Below are 20,600 nucleotides of genomic sequence, written 5' to 3'. Positions count from 1 at the left end.
TACATGGAATCCAAACGCGGCTCACTTGAGCAAGTCTTAAGGGTTTTAAGCAGAAATTACTTTTTATGATGAGCATATTCCATAATTGCCATTCATAAAGTAATTGAACTGTCGCCAGAATAAACTACAATATATACGGTAGCCGCACAAACGTTCAACACGTCATATCGTAGTTTTTGCAAGGTTGGCTTCTGTACTTCTGTGTCAGAAACAACCACAAGCAAGTGTTGTTTAATCGCGCGTGCACTAAATTACTGGTATAAAGCGACAGAATTTACCACCCTCAATGGAGGCGAAATTCTAGACGCCCGTGTACTGTGCGATGTCAGTGCACGTCCAAGAAGCCCTGGTGGTCGTAATTTCCGGAGCCCTTTCCACAGCGTCCTTTGGGAACGTAAACTAAACCAAACCAATGAAAGAGTTCAATGAAAACCACTTGTACCCTACACTCACTACCTCAAGCAACGTAACGTTAACGTTGACCCCAACTCTTCTCACCAATGGCGGCACGTGGTCGGCGGCGACCAGTTGACTTTCCCGCTTTTCTTTCTCTCTTACACAGTGAAATACCAGGTACAACTAAGAGTGAAGTTTCATTTGCTAAAGCCTCATTGTTAGCCATTTGCTAAAGCCTCATTGCTAGCTATGTCATATGACTTACATCAAAGAAACCTTAGTAAGTAGCCGTCATATAAACCTTGTTTGCTACTCTCCACTGTGCATTCGAAGATCAGTGTCGTTTCAATTCCGGTATATTTTACAAGGTTGAGGCTGGCTGTAAGCTTGCTTGCACAGATTTCCATCTTTTGCATTTCCTTTTTAGGTACTGATAACAATTTACAATCAAGGTCAAATACTGTATTTGCATGCGAACCCACCCCTTCAAATAACCCGCATTCCTAATTTCAACTCCCACGAGAGAAAAAAATTAAAGGGGCACGTAATACATGCACTGACAATGCGTTAGCATTAGGTCTTTTTGCTTTTAGAGCTAAGGCTCCAAGCACCTTCCTCCACCCTCAGTTTACGCATTCCTCCGCCCATGTAAGAACCTCCTCCATACACGGTAGCCACCCTATGGGTTCTTCCTGAGGCAGGCCCTTTCCGGCCACTCTCTAAAAGTGGCAAGGGAGGTGATTACCCCCTCTTCAATTTGCCACTTTCTTACAGTGGCAGGTAATGTACACAGCACTATGCTGGACTTTTTCTCCAGGGTGGTGCTTCCTATGCAAGTATATTAAAAAATAACCTGTTGTATAACCCACACACTTACTTTGAAGGATGCAAAACTATAGTAGACCACAACTTGAAAAAAAAAAACAAGCAGCACTTGCTGACAACGGAGAACATGGTTCGCAGCGTCATGTATTACTCCGATGACCGCTCACAACAACAAACAAAATCAGCTCTTTAATATTCAGCTATATCACAAGACCAAACGAAATCAGCTTTTTAATATTAGACGATATCACAACAGCAAACGAAATAAGCTTTTTTATATCTGACTATTACTGAACAAGCCAGTGGCATCAAAATTCTTAAGCTTATAATTTTCTCTCCTGGTTACATTCTTTTCAGGCCATAAGAAAAGCTTTAGCAATGGACTACTTTTTTGTCATGGAGGAATTCTGTTTAGTGGTCCTGAATGTGGGCGGAGCTTCTCTGCAGAGTTAAGCTGCACCGCTGCACCACACTATGAGCACTTTGAAAACTGCACAGACAGTGACCATTTCATCCAGGAGCCCCCTTACAATGTTTCATTCACCACAATCATCACTATCACTGCAGTTTTTTTAGGCTTCTTTGCCACTGTCAAAAGACGTCATTGTACTCCTATCTGTACAGGCTGCTTCTAATTGCATACTTCCTTTGCACACCCCGTAGGCTGGGATTGCCTTCCTTGCATCGATTATCCACTCGCACAATAGCGCAATGTCCAACCTTTGGACGCGATCCATTGGTGTAAGGACACGAAGTCTGTCGGCCACTCATTTAGCATACAGTCCTTTGTTGGCCACTAGCCCACTTGACATACATCAATGACGATGGAGTCTGCAGACACTGTATGGGATGCAGTATGTTGCCAACAAGCAACCCCCCCCCCCTCCACACTCTCCTTCCCCCACCAAAATTTGAATAAAACCAACACCACGACTTTCTGACTGCATTTTTTAATTTTTGGTGCAAGTTATGCGCAAGAAAATATGGCATGCATTTAAGCTCATCAAGTGTTGAGTAAACTTTCCTTACAATATTCAGGTCCATTAACCTCAGACTATTAAACAGCTACAACATTTATTGTTACAACCACAGAAGAAAGGCATGAGCGTTGGGTTTTTATTTCCACATGGCTTGAAAGTATTTACAGAGATAATTCATGGCTCGCAACTTTGCTGGACACAAAGCCTCAGTAGTATGGTCGTCTTGGATTATTCTGGAAGACAAACACAATAAAGGACTATTAAACCATCATCATCATCATCATTTATTTCCTTAAGGACCCCTAGGCGGGGCATTACATAAGGGGGGAGCGAAAAAACGAAATCACAAACAATAGGAACAGTTGGAATTATAACAGTGAAGAAGGTGAAATAATTGTTAAAAGAGTATTACAAAATGAAAGAGAGAACAGTCACAGGTACACTGTGGCCATCACGCTATATCAAGAGGAGGAAAACGGGAACACTGATTTGCAGGCAAAGGTACAACAATGTAACACGTGCAGAGGTGGTACTCAAAAGTGTCGGGCATTACGCTGTAAGTGTGCTAAGGATAAAGATAAGATAATAGCAGGGTTTTGAATTTATTTGGATTGCGCTCAGTTACAACTGCCTCAGGCAGCTCATTCCACTGTTCAATGGTGGATGGCAGGAAGGATTTTTGAAAGGCATTCGTGGAACCATGTAAACACTGTAGGCTCAGACTGTTAAAAAGACGACAAGATGTTCTATTGGGAGGGAGTAGAAGTGTGCAGTGCAATTGAGGAAAACTGTAGTATAACTTGTGGAAAAGGCAGAGTTGGGAAATTGTACGGCGAAAAGACAGTGGCGGTATGTCAAGCGATGATTTTATGGCAGAAACACTGGTCCTGCGATCATAACATGAAGTAATAAATTGGGCTGCACGACTATGTACTGATTCTAATGCTTCAATTAGGTATGACTGGTGCGGATTCCGGATGGGTGAGGCATATTCTAGTTTATTACGAATGAATGTTTCATAAGCCAGTTTGCAGATGAATGGAGGGGACACGGCTAGGTACCTTCTCAGTCTGTTGAGCGATTTCGAACTTTCAGCTACTATGTTTAAGATGTGCTCGGACCATGAAAGTTTGCTAATGATTGTTATTCCTAAGTACCGGTAGGACTCGACTTGTGTTAGGGGAATTGACCTTAAAGAATACTGATAATTTAAGCTATTGCGTTTATGTGATACTGTCATGTACTTGCATTTTGAAATGTTTAATGTCATCAGCCACCGGGTGCACCAGTTATTTCGTTGAGGTCATTTTGGTCATTTGCTGAAACAATGTAGTCTATCCAGAAACATCATGGAGCGCAATCATGAGAGCTGACTTGATCTGCTTTTATTATTGATATTTTCTGGTGTTTATACCCCCCACAAAATTAAAAGGACACAAAACAAATTCAACTTACAGTACTGCGGCTGCTTCTGTGCAATATAAAATCGATATCATGCTACCTTACTACCACAAAAAGCACAGTATCTGAGTTTTCGTCAACATTTAACTCTCATGCTACGGTGCAATTTTTCTACACCTCACCTCTGCATGTAAGACAATGACTTGGTTAAATGCTGCCTATAATGGTCAATGACAATTGACGAGTACAACTCGCTACACGGTGTAGAAAATGAGAAGTTTTGTTTTTATGACAAGGCCTCTGAAAGGCACAGTCGATGAAGTGACAACTCAGAAGGACACCATGCTTACATTCATATGAGCCAGCTCTCAGAATCTTTTGCATGGCTCGCTTGAAAAAGAAGGAGCACATGAAATGTTTGCGAAGGAATGCCAACTTTTCAGGTACTGCTGTTCAAGATTTCTCCCCAACTTCCAGTTTACTGCTGTCTCATTGCTTGCATTACATCTGTGCACTTTTGTTTTTCCTTTGTACTGTTTTGTACCTGCGAAAGCGACCCTCAACTTGCAAATGTGGTCGCACTACATTCAGGTAAATACTGTCTCTTGGAGCCCGCCATTCACCATATGTTGGATAGGGGGCCATTTTCATACCTTGCAACATTCCAATAATGACCATCACTGCATGCAAAAAAAAGAAAGCAGAGTGCCATACCAGAGGGTTTGGACGGAACCGGTAGGCAAGCATCATCCGCTTACGGTATGCTTCGTACTCATCGTCACCAGCTTGCACATCATCGGGCCGGCCCTGACCAAGCCCAGCATTGTCGACAGGCTGAAGGCCCCTGCACAGTGCACATTGCACCACAGTGCTTCAGACAACCTGGTTTGGTGGACTGGACATCAACTGCTATGCAATCGTCTGAGGTAAGTTAGTCACCCTAAACAGGGGGCGACAAAATTGCTGACTGCAACGGACGGCTGCAACTTCGCCATTAGAGTGTCCTTGTAGGAAATGTTTGTGGGAACATGTTTCGCGGACAGTGCCTTACAACCAAAAGAGTACAATACAACCCTTCTATAGTAGGTAAAATGACTCGGACCAGCAAAAATCTTATTATACCAGGGTCTCTACTAAAGCAGTTGTTAGTGATGGCATGGATCTGAGGGTGCTCTCTAGAAGTTAACTGGGTACTGACTACACAGCGTCTTCTTCCACAGCCTCAAGTGTCATTTAAGAAGCAACAGTTTAGAAACGCACGTGACCGAGTCAAGTGCAGCAACATCGCCCATGCAGCGTCGCTTCGCTCCTGCTTCTGGCCGCCGCTTCCCTGTGCTTCGCGCTGCCATGCTGCGAATGTTCGCCCCTTTCAAACAACGGTGCTGGCGGCCGTTCGAAGCCTCGCAGCCAGAGCGGCCGGTGCAACCAGCCTCTCCGACAACCTAGGTCACGTGACCATGTGACGTAGTCACAACCTGCCCACCGGATTGTGAGCAAACTGACCACTGTAGCAGGTGGCAGTGAAATTAATGGCAGGTAGCGAGAGGTTGCTCGGGAAGTGCAACCTAGGTCTCACAGCCTTGCGGTGCACCTACAACCGCAGAGCAGTGGCGCATCACTTCATGGGGAAGGCTGCTCTTGCACCGCGCACTGCGAAATGTCTTCGAAGAATCAGAGCAACCGCATTTCTGGCATGTTGTTGATTTCGAGGTGCATGTGACAACTACTCAACCAGCAGTGGCGCGGGCTCATGTGTGCCTAGTCCACGCTGAAATGCCTCCAGGCAGTGTGGTCTCAGTACGGGTTTTCGCAGGACGAAAGAAGGGGTGCTTTTAAAAGGCATGCGGAAAAATTATTAGTTCTGATAGCAAACATAGCGGGTGTGTTTATTATGCAAATATGTCCACTGTCCGAGACTACCGCAGCACCAAAAAAATCGTGCCATGGCACTGATTTCGAAACGGCGAAAGACTGAAGCTGACAGATTTTTGGAAAGTAAATGTTGTTCATGAACTATCCCACCCAATCTGTCAATGTTCTGGCCCGATTTCATGACTACGCAGCTTCCACTTGAACTATGGCACAGTTTTGAGGTCCCTACCCTGAATTGAGAGAATTATTACCCCTTCTCTTTCCTCAAGTTGCAGTTCCCATCAATTTCATTGAAGCAGGATTCAACTGTACTTGTCCTTTACAACCGACTGTCTTCTACGTCCGATGTCTGTTACAAAAAGGTCAAATTAATGGGAGAAATAGGGCAACCAAACAAGTGGGCAAACAGTGCCTCTTATATCTGACTGTCTGTTACATCCATGCCTCTTGTAACAGTGTCCAACTGTACTGCAGCACACAGCAATAAAAGACCGCGTCAGATTATGCCAAAGTGTCTGAAGCACCAGAGCCCAAAATACTGCTTAAACAACTGCCTTTGCCAGCTGTGGGAGCTCAAGAAAAAAGGTCATCCAAGATAAAGGACAGGGTACGCACTTGTTGACAGGTGCAGTGATGCCCCCACCATCAGCGCCCAGCCCCTGGCCTTCGGTCCACCCCAGCTTCTGGAGCATTTGGTACCCGACATTCTCCTCAGTCAGCTTGAACTCCTTGTAGTCCGAGAGGTCGGCTGGCCGACCTTCCTTCAGTGCATCATACTTCTCCATGAACTTCTCCAGCTCATCGGGAGGCAGGAAGTCGCCAATGTGGTGCTTGCCCTTGCCCATGACTGTCAGCTCGTCAGCCCAAGCTGCAAGCGCACAATCAATAAAAGCTTTCAATGTCTCACAGTAATAAAAGGCGTGGCAGTCAGGAGCCTGCAACAATATTAAAAGCGACAAGAAAAACTCCCCATCAATGAGACACCAAGCAAACAACTGCATAGTGTTCTTCACATTCAAATAAAGGTACAGTTAGACCTGGATATTTGGAAACTGAAAAAAGTACGGGGTTTTTTATCACATGCAGTTATCGCGAGAAGACTTGAAAGGAGAATATTATTTTCCAGATACTGCAGCCCCCAGTGGGGGTTTTAGGAGGGTGGGATACAACATTAAGTAAACACAACATAACACCGCATGTAAAGAACATAAAAACAAATAATGTTAAACGAGCTTGAACATTTTGGGAAATAAGTATATGCAATGAATTTTTAAACAATGCTGGAAACAAATGTCGATATAGATGATTTTTAACCTTAATCAATGGTTGGAAGATTCCATTCAATTACTGTTCGTGAAAAGAAAGAATACTGAAAACAGTAATTACGCGTGACAAATGGGGTTATTGTGTGACTATCTCTCTGCCTAGAGCCATAACCGGGTGAAAAAGGAATTACCATGAGATCTGTGACTCAAAGTCACAAACGCAGAGGAGAGGCGAGGGCACTGCTGCAGAGTTAGGAGAGAATGCATGCGGTCGTGCCGCCTCCGCTAGACCTGCCGCGGACGCATAAACTTCTTCCTGCACGTTCCCTTTCTTAAGTCTGCCTACACCTGCCTCAGAAAACGAACTCTTTGCCTTGTGTCGCCAGTGCTATCCATCGTCCCTGCTCCCGATGCACGAGAGCCGTCGGCAGCAGAATCACGTGAGCAACCGCGCGGCGGCAATGGGTGCATGCTGCTCGTGCTGTTTCTTTTTTGCTATGCCCTATTATTTTTTGCTGCTTTTGAGCATGAGCTGTTGTAGAGCCACGTGGCATGACATTCCAAAAGTGAAAGCAGCGGAGTTGCACCGATGGCACTGGAGCCTGGCATGTTGTGTCAACTGTAGTCGCTCGCTGCCATCATAGATGCTCCTCTCCCAAATTTTGTAACTCAGCACAAGCTAACAAAGAGTCGACGTAGTGAGTTCGTTACATCAAGGTCAACAAAAACCACAACACCTTCGTTACATGGAGGTCTCAAATGCGCGCGATGAGGACAGCGTTGGGGAATTGAGAAACTTCGTAATAGTATCGAGGAATTTGTCATATGGAGGTTCGTTACATTCAGGCTTAACTGTACTGTCAGAAGCAAAAGCGATGTCCACCACGTTTTTATCTCCAGGCCCACCATTTTCTCGTTCTGATCTGTCACGCTCCTGCTAACACAAAATGACGAAACATTTGCACTACCCTACAGCTTAGGCAAAGCTAGTGCGGTAAACCTTATTTTTGCTCTCAAATGAACTGAATTGGGTCATGCAGCCTCACCCTTTTTAACAGGCAGGCATAATAGTGATGCCCTGGTTGACAGAACATGCATTAGTGCCACCTGCTGTCATAGAATGGAAACTGGACAGCCAAGTGAGTTACACAGAACCAGTACGTGCTTGGAAGTCCTGAATCAATGTCTTGGGAGTAGAAATTAACCCTACGAAGACATATCAAGTATAACTGCAATATAGGTGCACTCCACGCCACCAGACCTCACGAGTTTGCACTGAGGACATTGAAGTCTGATACCAAAGTTTCCCCTCCTTTAGTCTTCACGCTCAGAAGAAAGTAGGGAAAATGTGAAGTCACCACAGCAATACTAGGCCACGCACCTTTTGTCTTCTCCATTTCCATGGCTCTCTTCTTGTGCTCCCAAGTGCCTCCGTCAACCTCCTCGTCGGAATCATACTCGTACTTAACCTTGCCAGCTCGGGCTCGTGCCTCGTCAGCTCGTTTCTTGGCCTGCATCATCTCAAAGAGGGCTCGCATCTGCGCCCACCCAAAACAGGAAGACAGACCCAGTCAGGAGAAATCACTCCAGAAAGCGATGAAAGCAACATGGCAACGCCCCCTGCCGAAGCAGAAAAAAGCATGCGCTAATTCAAGGTCTCTCAGAAACAGACTCCTGTTAAAGCTGCCCTGCGATTTAAATCAAGCATGAGGTCTTTGTTCTTTGTATGCAAAGTAAGAGACATTGTGACGCCTGAACGGCCAAAGAGATAGTTGATATTATAATATCTGATATTTTAATCGTCTCCAAATATTCTTGTTTCGAGCTGATGGTGTTGCAACGCAGCAGCCATTTCCATTTTCAGCAACAGAAATGATGGCATCCAGATTGAGTGCTATATTTCTGATTTGTTGGCCATCCAGACTGAACCTAGTTCCTTTATACTCTCAAAATGGATCCAAAATATTATGTCTTTGAGTGTTGCAAGCTTTTCGTATGCCAAAAAAACTGAAAAGAAGCAGTGAAAGCAAATAAAACTAATGAGAATAACATTAGGGGCAGCACTTTCCATTTTGCTTCAAACTTTCTTGAACACGAGCGCTCTTGTTCAGACCACACCAAGGCAGGAAAAAAAAATATAAAGATAAATAAAACCGTAAAAACAAAATAAATGGTGCAAAACGAAAAACCAATGCCATTCTTTATATGGTAGCGTTCTTTCAAAATATAGGAAAAGAAAGGAAAATAACCCCACAGTTGTGTGGTCTGAACATTCCTATGGCCATATAGCCCCCCAAAAATTGGGAAAATTGCCCTTACTTTCCGAACAATAATTTTCATAAGCAAGCATATTATCTTTGGCTAAAGGTTGCATGACGTGCTTCATACTTACTCTAGAATAATGAAATTTGCAGAGAAGGTCCCAGCAGTGATATAAATTAGCCCCACAAGTTAAGCAAAGTTCGTCTTAAAGAAAGTCCACTGTATATTTGAAACAGAAATGGTAATAGTGCATGTCCTATGTCAGTCTTTCTTGTGTACGTCTTGCTGCAGCACTGTGACCATTTCTGTCTTGAATAATGCACCATCTAGTCCAAATTGACGTTCTTCTAATCCACTGTACAGCCGGGTACAACTCAAGAATGAAGCGATGAATGGCCCCGAAGGAGGCGTTCCAGCCGATGCATTGACAAGTTGTTTTGACACTAATCTTAATCCATTGCACGTGAAAGCCACTGCAGTGTCACACTAGGAGGTGCAAGGGGATTAAGCATGATGCTATGACAATCGGTCAACACCACTGGTTGGAAGGCCTCCTTTGAAGGACAGTCACCGCTTCGTCCTTGAGTTGTACCCAACTGTAGCAGTCCATGTTACTGGACTATGCATGTGATGACAAGGTGGTGACTTGGTATATCTCACTTTGCGCTGATCTTCCAGCTGTTTCCATTGGTCAAATGTCAAGTCAGTGGAACTGAAGACTTGCTTTGCATAAGCAATCAAACCAGGATCTGCAGGACAATGTAAGGCACTTGCTTTCAGAAGAGTCCAGAAATAAAAACAAACAGCACACTTCACGAGATAGTGCAACCCTTTCTGGGATATTAAAGCACTGATAAAAGTTTATAGTATAAACTGAGCTCTTGTTAATTCAAAACTAAACTTGACTTTCTTCCAACTAACGTTATAATTTCAACACATTTTCGGCCCCGTTTGAAATATAAAAAGATGACTATACGAGAATACGTATACAAGAGGCAAAAACAGAGCTTTAGCAGTCTTTGATCAGATATCGCACCATGCACTGCCTATGCAGCGTCCTCTGGTGCCAGTAATCCTCTTCAAAAACTGCACAAGACAGCAAAAAGTAAAAAAGAAAGTTTTGCTAAGCTGGAAGTAGCCTAGGTGCTAACGCAACACTGTGCGTAAGACATACAGAAGAATTTCGATGATACAAATCTCACAGGGTCACTAAAGGGTCACTAAAAAATATTCGAGTCATCCAAAATGATCAAAATCCTTATGCAGAAGCTCTGAAATTGCATTCATGCAGATTTGTTCAAAGCTGGCTGGATTTATGCATGGCGTTGAGGCTACCGCACTGATGCTTATGATGTGAAGGCCACCCGCTGCTGCTCACTGCTTGCAATGCGCAGTGCACAAATGGCAAACGAGGTGTTAGTGATAACATATGCAAGCAACGCTTAGTGCTCGAGGGTGCAGTTGCAGGTAATGCCTTCGTATGGTCCGTAGTGGCACGAGACGGAGTTCTGAACATCAGAAATTCTGCGCTCCAGCCAGAGGATTCTACAAATTAATATCATCCTGAAATTTGTATCAACCGTAATGGCATCGTCGAGACTCTACTGTAATTAAAGATTCAAACAAAATTCCCTGCCAAAATTAAAAAAAAAAAAGAACTAAGAGTGAATTTTCATCGAAACTTTATGATGGAACTGTGCAGCCTAATCTTTGACTGAGAGCCTCGTACAATAGAAAACAAGGGCATATACTCACCAGCCTTGACGAATGCCGGCACTTCGTTGGGAGCATCGAAGTCCTGGTAGTCTGATGAATTATCTGATGATGGCTGTGGATCCCACCTGCTCTGGCGTTTCCTCTTTCGCATAGAGTTGTCACCAGGACCTTGCTGTTGCTCCTGCTGCTGCTGCTGCCGGGACTTGGCATCTGCAGTACAAACCCCAACCGCGTTGGCGCCCCGAATGCACTGTGCTGTGCTGCGTAATGTGAGAACCCCACAACTAGCGTTACACAGGGACTTTCGTTACTTGGTTTCTATTTTTTCACGGAATTTGGGGGTAAAATTTGGACGCCATTTTTAGAGGTAAAATTGGATAGAACGGTGGTTATTAAAGGAAAAAAAGAAAACTCCTAATTTAGGTCTTTTCACGTTACTTTCATGCAGGACACAAAATACTCACAGTTTTGCTCAATATTTTGCCAAACTGTGTAGAAGTGACGGGTTGCACAAAGAAACTGTTTATTAAATGATCTATTTCATTTTTGTTCTCACTTCCTGCACTTATTTTGCTACGCACATCAGAATTCATGTTTACTAATTAGAACAGCTGTGCTAGAGCCATCTGCCTTTAAAATACTGTGAAAAAATTAATTCAACTTCACATGAACAACGACCTTGCAACAGGCAGTCTTTAGCGTGGGTAGCGCTTGATATAATGAGGCTGATATAATAAAGAAATTCAGTAAGTGCCTGTGTTCAGCCTTCTCACTGCTAAAACACCGTTCTTGAACTTAACTTCTGATTAAGCTGCGTCATAGATGACAAGCACTGAAAGAGGTAATCACCAACAATAACTTCAAACCCAACCCTTGAATAAGTACAAGACATCATCTACTCTCTCTGTTGCGTGTTCAGTTCTGTGCACTGGCAACTAACTACACTCTTGAAAGGGCATTTTCAGGTAGAAGTTGGGTTTAACCGTATTTTTAAGAAACCTGTTCAGGATACAATAATTGTGTCAGACCATGTTTCACACCACAAAACGAAGGGCCCCACTGTTACGCTGTGCTAAGTCACACCCCGCTCCCTGTTTCTAAACCATGCCTCCAGCACTGTGCCTCTTGCATCAAGTGCAGTCAGCTGTAGCTGTGAGCTTCCGCCTTCCTTGCCATGCCACGACTGGAGCGGGGTCCTACGGCTCAGCAGCGGAGCGTCTTACCACTGAGCTACCGCATCAGGTATCCCATTTGAGAGATGGTGCAGCTACAGCCATCCCACACAATCCAAGAGCCCAGGAAGAAAAGGACAGAGCTGCAAGACTTGAGAAACACTGACCGATCCGGCTTGAAGGTGGCAGTGCACCTGATTCCTCTGCCCGCAGCTTGGCTGCTGACAGGGCCTGGACACGCAGCTGAAAGTGGCGGTACTCCTCCCCATCCTTGTTCCTCAAGAACCTGAATCAAGGCAAGAAAAAAATGGTAGATAGAAAACCGGAAACCACAAGCTCTATCAAGTGTACCTCGCCTTTTCAAGAGTACAAGATGCTTTCCCTTTGGCAGTGCTAGAAGTGGCTGTTTCCAAGCCCAGAGCAGAGCAAACATGCAAGCCAGTAGTTCTCAAATGCATGAAATCATTTTAAGGTAGTAAAGGCTTCTATGTCTTTAAGCGTCCATTATCCAACCTGCCACAATTGTAGATCATTCTGAGTGACACAGTTTAACCATAACAGAATAAGAAACAGAGTACGAAAGTAACAGACGTGAGGCAGAATTTGCACAACAAAACAAAGACGAGGCTGCAAAGTGGCACAGCTGAATGGCATGTTTAAATTTTAGGCTGAGGTAGCACTCAGCTCCCGAAGAGCCAATTTTTTGTTTCAAAGTAGTTAGAGTAGGAGTGTGAAAGCATGTGTTCAGACTGGCTGGCTCGTAGTTTTACTCTGCTGGGTCGTCGGCATGTCTGGTGATGATCTAAGATACAGGCTAAGCTCTAATTGAGGTCAAGCTGATCTGATCCGTTCGTGTCACAGATGGAAGCTGATAAATATGACAACGTGCAATGTAGAGCGTGAGAGTGTGTTGCAGTTTAACACAAGGCATGATCGGCTGCGACAATAGCATAGTGCTCTCGTGCGGGGGCCAGTGAAGCTGATCTATTTGTGCCGCCATGCGTTCGGAACCCAGTCGCGGCAATATTTATTTTCTTTCTGCATCCTCAAGGTCAGGGACGCCACAAGATTCTTTGTTGGGTTTGGCCTCATGCAGTAGCGCTTTCGCACTAAAATACACTCAAGAAGGCTTGCGCAAAACATACACACACTTGAATGACAGTTTTTTGTTGACAATCACTGGATTGGGTGTTTTTTTCCTATACGGTGGTGACCCTGGGCTCCACTATGCTAGAGGCCAGCTACCTTTCAATGGACTGCCACTCTCGTTTCCACAATCTCACGGATATTCACTTCCAGATGCCACCCTTTTGGTGCCAGCACCTAGAAGCCCAGCTTTCTTTACTCTAGGTGCCATCCTACATCCGCTGTCTTACCTCCCAAATGAGTGAACGCCAAATGGTCATCACTTTCTGCGTGGGTGGCCAGAGAACTCAGACAGTCCTCGTAAAACTTTCAGGCAAACAAAGACCTGCAGCGCCACTACATGCTCTAGCGAGCGCTTGGCCAGGCACCAGGGTATTCAGGCAAAGCCCACATGTTGTCAGCTAGCTGCAGCCGTTCATAGCTCTTCAAGTCGTCTTCAATAAATGTGGGGAGACACCTAACCCACATTTTAAGGTGACCTCTAACTACCAGGACCAAGTAGTCAGCTGCCATCTTTCCCGCCGAGTTCTGCACACCTCCGTTACTGGCTGTCTGCTGATGCTTACGGACAAGCAGCGATGCTCCTTCCTGCTGCCTGGCTCACCTAGCCACAGCAACATGCCTCTGGTCTCCGTCCGCTTCGACACGGACTGACTGACCTCCATGGGCGTCTCTCCACCAAGCAGAATGCACTGACATGCCATCCACTCGGGTTGGCTTCCCTGAGCTGACTGGCATAGCGCCTTTCAACAAGCAGAGCTCACCTTGTGGTTCCTTCTCCTGGAGGCGCATTTCTATGTCCATGATGTGTAAAGCCGGGTCATACGCTACTTTCTGGCAACAATGAGCCTTCCAGACATCCTCTCCGAATGGCTTGTATCGCCCAAACCTGGCCCTACACTTTATGACGACCTGACACTTTATGTGCTGTGAGCTGGCTGTCGCCGTTCATTGTGCTTCAAGTCATCTTCAATCAATCTGGGGACACACCTGCCCTGCAGATCTTCACCGTGCCATATTAGGGTGCACTATACTAATTTCAGCCACCAAGGGTTCTTCAATGTGGACCAAAACACAAGAGCATACTTATCGAAACACAGCTGCTGCTGCTGGGTTCTCACCCACAAACTTGTGCTTTGTATCCAATAGCTACTGAGCTATCATGGCAGTTTCAACATCGATCTTCCATAGATAAGCTATGCTATAGTACAGTTAAGCAGCGGTTTGAATACAGGCTATGAGCAGGAGCGCTGTAATGGAGGACACCACCTGGGATTTTTAATGCACACTGATGTCACACAGTACACGAGTATTTCAGCCCCACTGAAACTTGGCCTCTGCAGCAGAGGTTCAGTCCCATTGCCTTGGGCTCAGCAGCTATGCAGTGAAGTCACCGCAGCAGGTAAACACTAAGAACATACTACGCTAGGAAACAATGACAACCTACATTAACCGCGCCTTGTGACCTCTAGTATATCAGAGGCATGAAAGAAATGCAAAAAAATACTAATCTACAAGAAACGCAATCTCAAAAGTAATTGCGTTGAAGACAATCACTTGAGGAGATGGAAAATAGTATGAGGACAACATTGGATTTCAATAAGCAGAGAGAACAGACTGGTGTTGAGAAAACATACACAACCGACCACATTCATGTCATCAATCACATTAGAAAGATTAACTACAAAACATGATGGGCTCCTGCACATGGCCTTCCCAGATGACACCTAAATAACCCACAAAATCTAGTAAAGGCACTAGGACTGAGGATCCCTGGTAGAAAAGATAAACCCTGGTATTTACAGCAAGCTTTTTAACTTTCTCAGGCACATATGAACCCTTTAAAATGTACCAAACGTTGACTCTATAGCAATTCTTTCTATGGCGAAGCGCAATATGTAGGAAGACCATGCATCTTCATTAGCACTCTAATGCCATCTGGTTGTCAGTGTGTCGACAAGTGCCTCCTTTCCTTGAGCAAACCAGCAAAAGCATGGAGAAAGAGGATGTCCAGGAAGAGGGAGCCACTTACTCGTAAGCCGGGTCGTCAGCATGGGCCGTCCTGGCAGCCTCCTCGGCAGACCGGCCGTTGATGGCCACACAGATGGCCACCCGCTCAATGGCTCCTTGGACGGCCTTGCCTTCTGAAGAAGAAACTGGCAGGGCCCCCTCTCAGACACACACACCACACAACCAGGTCTCCTCCACACCCACTGCGGGCCCCCACCAGGGACGGAGGGAGAGAAGAGAGACCAGTGGCAGTCTCATGCTGCAGGCGCCACCTCTTTAGAGACCGCCAAACACCACTCATCCCCCCCTTCCCTCAGAGACAACACGGGCTACCCGCAAACAACGTCGCCTACATAAGCTCGCTCATGGGTACAAAGAAACAAGTTATGGGTTCATGCGCCTGACGTCACTTTTTTGCATTTGACATAATCAGGTTTCGGCTTCTAACAAAGCTTACCGAAGTGCTGTTTAAATGAAGTAAAAGGCTTGAAAGACTTCCTTTCATACCATGTTCTTCGAAAAAGTTAACAAGGACTTCACAACATTGCACACAATCCTCTTCCAATTTTTTCAGCCTTCTGAAGTACTGCCCCTAGCAGCCAAATTCTCTACACACTTCCTTTCATGTCCACTGTAACTTCAGTATGAGCCCCCGACAAGCCCTAATGTAACCTGGTCCCACTGCATGTATTAACTACTAATCAACTCAGTGTCATCATCATCACGTTAATGTAAACTACACAGAGCATAGATCAAATGACTTTAGGCAAGAAATGGCATAGCCTTTAATGAAACACTTGTCACACGGTCTGTGTCAAAATCACTTCCTTCTACCATAGGATTAGACAGCTTAAAATGAATAATACTTTTATCAGAGCCCAATCAACTAGCTTTTGTGTTCAGAATACATAATCAGTTTCACAAACTGAAATAGATTACAAAAGCGATATCACCAGAGCCTGCGTCGAACACGTGTAACCAATGCTCAGATTTATTGCCTCATAAAATCGAGTTTCTTTGAATGCGTCATTCTGTAGTTTTATGAAAAACAGGTAAAGATACTTCGTCCAAATGTCACAAGAAAGCGCTGCAGAGAAAAAGAACAGTGAGGTCTACCAAGTGGTGATTAACAATTCATGAGCATATGAAATACTCACACGAAACGACCAGAAAAAACATGCATACATCTTAAAAATAGTGTTACTCTCCTGTTTTTGTTTACCAAAGCCACACATCGTTTCAGAGCAAGAGAGTTCTGTGCCTGCTCAGTACCCAATGCATACCTTTCGTCTGTGCAGGTTCATCGTCTTCATCATCGTCATCACCCTTCAGTTTTTCAGCCACTGCTGATGGCTGCAGTGTTCTGAGAGAGAAAACAAAAGGGAGGTGTAAAGCCCTATCGTAGCAAGGCTCTGCACACACATGAAAAAGCAAAAACAGCATTATACTGTAAGCAAAGGAGGCGAACAAAAACACAGTAAATCTGATAAGCTGAGGAGAATACTTTGCTTATTTCAACAAGGGTGAAGTAGATGCAAGAACCAACACCTAACATACTGCTTGTCGCACCCTTGAAAACCACTTGCACAGTAAGAAAGCTCGAAATAAATACTCATGATCTCCTGATAATAAATTCCTATTCAACTCAGATATTTAGTAACCTGAACTTTCAAATATATATTTCCAGCTAAAATACATGTATGGTATGATTATACCACCCGGATGCAATGTTTCTTTTTGGAGCAGCTCAACCCATTTTCATCAAAAAAAAAGTAATGTGAGACATCGAAAAGTTCCATACAGCTCCAGTTATGCTTACTAGTAATAACAGTCATTTCACTATAACAGCAGAGCATAATCAATTGAATTTTCATGTCCATTTCACTGTAAAAATGTCTTCTTTTACACAGCGGCTAGTGCTCTCATGAGGACAGAACTATTACGACCTTAGTCACTGTTCATTAGCAAGTTGCCGCGTTGAGCAGACTTTAATTCACATACTTCCACTTAGAAACAACCACCACATGCTTTGTAGAATTCAAATCAGATTTGTTTTCTTTCCTGCCAACTCCATTAGGCTTTCTCTCATTTTCAGGAGCAAGTGGTATTCAGGCTTTGCTTTGATTAAAAGCCTCGCTTTTTTGGTAATTTCACATGAAGTTGAGCTCTCGCTACTCATACATCTCTGCCTTAATTTACCTTCCTGGAGCACTGAAGCAAGCTGCCGATATCCTCAAAATATTCAAAGACTACACCAAACTACAGCAAATTAGCGCAAACATTCATGCTGTGCACTCCGCACACAAATCTGCACTGAAATATTTAGAAATGAAATCTCCACATGCTTGACATAAATGTAAACAGCATCCTAGTGCCCTTAGCTCCATCACTACCACCAATTAGCAAGTATGCAGTAAACTCTCAGGTTCTGTTTTATTTTTGCTGATAACAGTACGTAGAAAAAGCAGAACTGGAGATCACACGCCCCAATATGCTCAAATTCATTATAGCAAAATTTTTTAACACGGGCTATGATGTAGAAAGTGCAGTACACAGAACCACCAGTCAAATGCACTCACAGAACAGCAATATGTTCCCTGAACTTGAAAATAACCCCTGAAAGCTTGGCATCTCCACTCCTTTAAGTTCATGACTTCCTGAGTAAAGATGGCCACAACACACAGGACCACTGTGTGCAATACGAACAGATGAAGTGACCGTCATAAAAAAACTATGACGAAAACTAAATGGTGACCATCACTTAAATGAACATGCAGGACGGAAATATTTATGTATCACAAGAAGTCATCAAAGCCATGCACAGTTATCCTACCATTGTAAATATCAAATGCTTCACAACGATGTTAGTAAGCATTAAAAGTGTCTATTACAACTTCCAAGATAATGGTCAAGAATAGGCATAGAGAAGCCTGAAACAAAATTTGCGAAGACTACTACACAAGAAACTATAGCATTAAGGTATATAGGGGTTTAGCACGACAGCAGCCTTTTTGTGTATCAGCCTGCGCTGACTCTGCCTACATGCTGGCTTTACTACACAAGACCCACTGTACCACATCACTTCTGTGCTTGGATGTGCTAATGTGGGTGATGCTCTTCAAGTGAGCACATTTTTGAGATGTGTGTGAAACACTGATGTGCAAACTGATAAGCACATGGTAGAAGGCTATTTCAAAGTCATACAGGACCGTATCTATGGGGAAATTAGCAGGAGGTAAATATCTTTCACACGCACAGGCAGAATTTTCATCAGCACAGTTCTGTTAACTGCCTTTCATGTACAATCACATGGAAGATAACAAAACAACAGTTTGCTGTTGGAGTGTTCATTGCTTAACTAAGTTCAGATTTCTCAAGTGTTGGCACCCCTTTCTTTTCGAAACAATTAACAAGCGTACCCCCGGTTTAACAAAAAACAAGAACTGCAATGTCACCCCCATTCATCAATTCGGTGGAACTTTACACACTCGCAACGCATCTCCTGCAAGTGAACCGATGACTAATAGTAGGCAGAATAACCAAAAATGGCTAGTCATTAAATTCAGCTGTCACAAATGAGTTGTTATAAGAGGCTCACTTGACAGGGGCCGGTGCTTGCAGCTTGATGACGAGGCCAGTTGGCTGCGATGTTCCAGCACTCTTTTCTGAAGGTTCGGTCTTTATTCGCTGCCCGCTGAAACCTTGCTGTGAACTACTGTTCGAGTTCGAGTTGTCCGGTGGCTCTACTTTCACCTGACTTCTGCCAGCTGAAGCTGCTGTCGAGGTAAAAACAGAATTTCTTCAGTATACTTGGCTTAAACAAATCATGTCGGATACAAAGGTAGCTATCAAAGCCGCAAACGAAATCACTGCAGAAAACCAGCCAACTTGCGACTTTACAGGGAAGTGCACACCGGAGGCTACTGCCTGTATGAACGCATACGTAAATGGCTTGTGCTAAAGATCAGACTGGTAATAAAATATTTTGACTGCTTTACAATGCGCTTAATTCTAATTGACGTGCAGCAACAACAGTGCAAGTTTCCTTTGAGAGCTCGCCTTTCATGCCTTGCATCCGCTGAAATTGCTCCAGAAAGCTCCCATCATTCTTGAAATTGTTGACCTGTGCCGCTGCAGCTTGAGAGCTGGGAGTCGCATCAAATCGCCTGTAGAAGGGAGGCAAACACTCGGTTCAGTGGACCGGCGATGTCGAAAGCAAGTAACGATGAACTGTAGCCGCATGCGGCTTTGTCGTGCCACAATACTGCAGCTGGTAATTTCTGCTGCCTCTTAAAGTGAAAGGTGCGATGTATTACGTACGATTTCTGCGGCGGCGCCGGAGGAGTCTTGTTTTTTGGTACCGCTTTGCCTTTTAGGCTTACGGGAGAGAACTGCGACTGCGTTTTCTGAGCGAACTTGGCCTCGATTTCACGTTTCTTCTGCTGTATCAGCAGTTCTTGCTTGGCAACCGCTGATCCTCCTTTGGCTAGCTCCTTCAGTCTGTTTTCTAGTATCTGGTTGTACGCCGACATCGTTAAAACGCATACATGAACATCACCCGCATGAGGAGGGAAAAAAAAACAAACGCACGAAGCGGAAGACCTCGCTATGCGCTGATGATGATGATGATGATGTAGCCTTCCCTTTGTAACGGGCGGGCGCCTACCAAAGGTGCCCTGGCTGGATAGATACACACATAAAAACACCACTATCAAACGCGAAGCGGCAAACACACACGCAAATACCGACGAAACAGTACTGGTCTAATGTCGCACCAGCGTCCACCACTCTGTCAATCGGCGCTTCGTCGCTGCAACTGCCGCATGGTTTGCCGCATCCGCTGTCCGCTGTGCAGCCCAACGTTTTTAGATCCCTTTTGTTGGTGCAGCCCTCGTTCGAAGAACGGAAACCCAGCGCCTGCGGAAACGTAGCGCCCTCGTGCGGTGGCGTTGGCAGCTTCTCGCAGAGTAGGACGATGTGCTCCGTTGTTTCGTCGTGCTCTCCGCAGGCTCGGCACTGGGTGCATTCGACTGTAGTGTCGAAGCGCTTGCGGTACACAAGCGTTGGCATGGCACCCGCGCGTGCCTCAAACAACAGGCGGCTGCCTACACTGTTGTCGTAGAAGCTCTCAACGCAGATGTCCTGCTTGGCTGCCTGGTACACTTCCAGTGTCGACTTCCCCTCCATGGCAGCCCTCCACGCCTCTCGCTCCTGCGCATACACTTGGGTATTAACTGCCTTGGCCCATTTCCTCGCGTTGTCGGCTTGTACTTCATTTCTGAAGAAGCCGAACTTGCGACGAAGGTGTTGGAGCCGCTTTACCCATGTAGTCCGCAGGCAGTATTGACTTACATAGTCAAAGACTCTGCGCGCCCATCGATTTTTGTGCATCAGGCGCAGCCGGCCGTCATAGGCTATTTTGCTTCTTGCCTCGCGAGCCTCGAAGGTAGACCAACCGAGGTCTCCCTGCACTGCCTCGTTAGCCACCCGCCCATGACACCCCGGCGCCAGACGTCCCACCGCTCGTTGACCACGTTCGAGCCATTCCCTTGTGG

At 45.0% G+C, this 20,600-nt stretch overlaps 1 protein-coding gene across 7 annotated transcripts; it reads right to left on the bottom strand.

The window, feature by feature from the left end:
• Window positions 1-2,323: 2,323 nt before the first annotated feature.
• On the bottom strand, window positions 2,324-19,923 carry LOC149341113 (SURP and G-patch domain-containing protein 1-like). 7 transcript variants are annotated; one of them, XM_089542994.1, is made up of 12 exons: window positions 19,821-19,923; window positions 19,105-19,211; window positions 18,644-18,821; window positions 16,329-16,408; window positions 15,068-15,191; window positions 12,057-12,175; window positions 10,757-10,927; window positions 9,662-9,750; window positions 8,121-8,277; window positions 6,090-6,342; window positions 4,317-4,446; window positions 2,324-2,434 (listed from the first exon to the last, which is right to left on the bottom strand). In XM_089542994.1, exons 2-12 carry the CDS (start codon window positions 19,118-19,120, stop codon window positions 2,408-2,410), a joined length of 1,344 nt encoding a protein of 447 aa, XP_089399120.1. In that variant the 5' UTR covers window positions 19,121-19,211; window positions 19,821-19,923; the 3' UTR covers window positions 2,324-2,407. The 7 variants fall into 7 exon arrangements, with proteins under 7 accessions (XP_089399120.1, XP_089399121.1, XP_089399118.1 ...); XM_089542995.1 differs by having other exon boundaries at window positions 18,644-18,818; window positions 19,821-19,922; XM_089542992.1 differs by lacking the exon at window positions 19,821-19,923 and adding an exon at window positions 19,366-19,770 and having other exon boundaries at window positions 15,068-15,179.
• Between the last annotated feature and the right edge of the window lie 677 nt (window positions 19,924-20,600).

The sequence above is a fragment of the Amblyomma mixtum genome, chromosome 5 (genome assembly GCF_055824585.1).
Source record: "Amblyomma mixtum isolate Tamu chromosome 5, ASM5582458v1, whole genome shotgun sequence".
Classification (NCBI taxonomy): domain Eukaryota; kingdom Metazoa; phylum Arthropoda; class Arachnida; order Ixodida; family Ixodidae; genus Amblyomma; species Amblyomma mixtum.
This window is presented reverse-complemented; position numbering and strand designations above follow the sequence as displayed.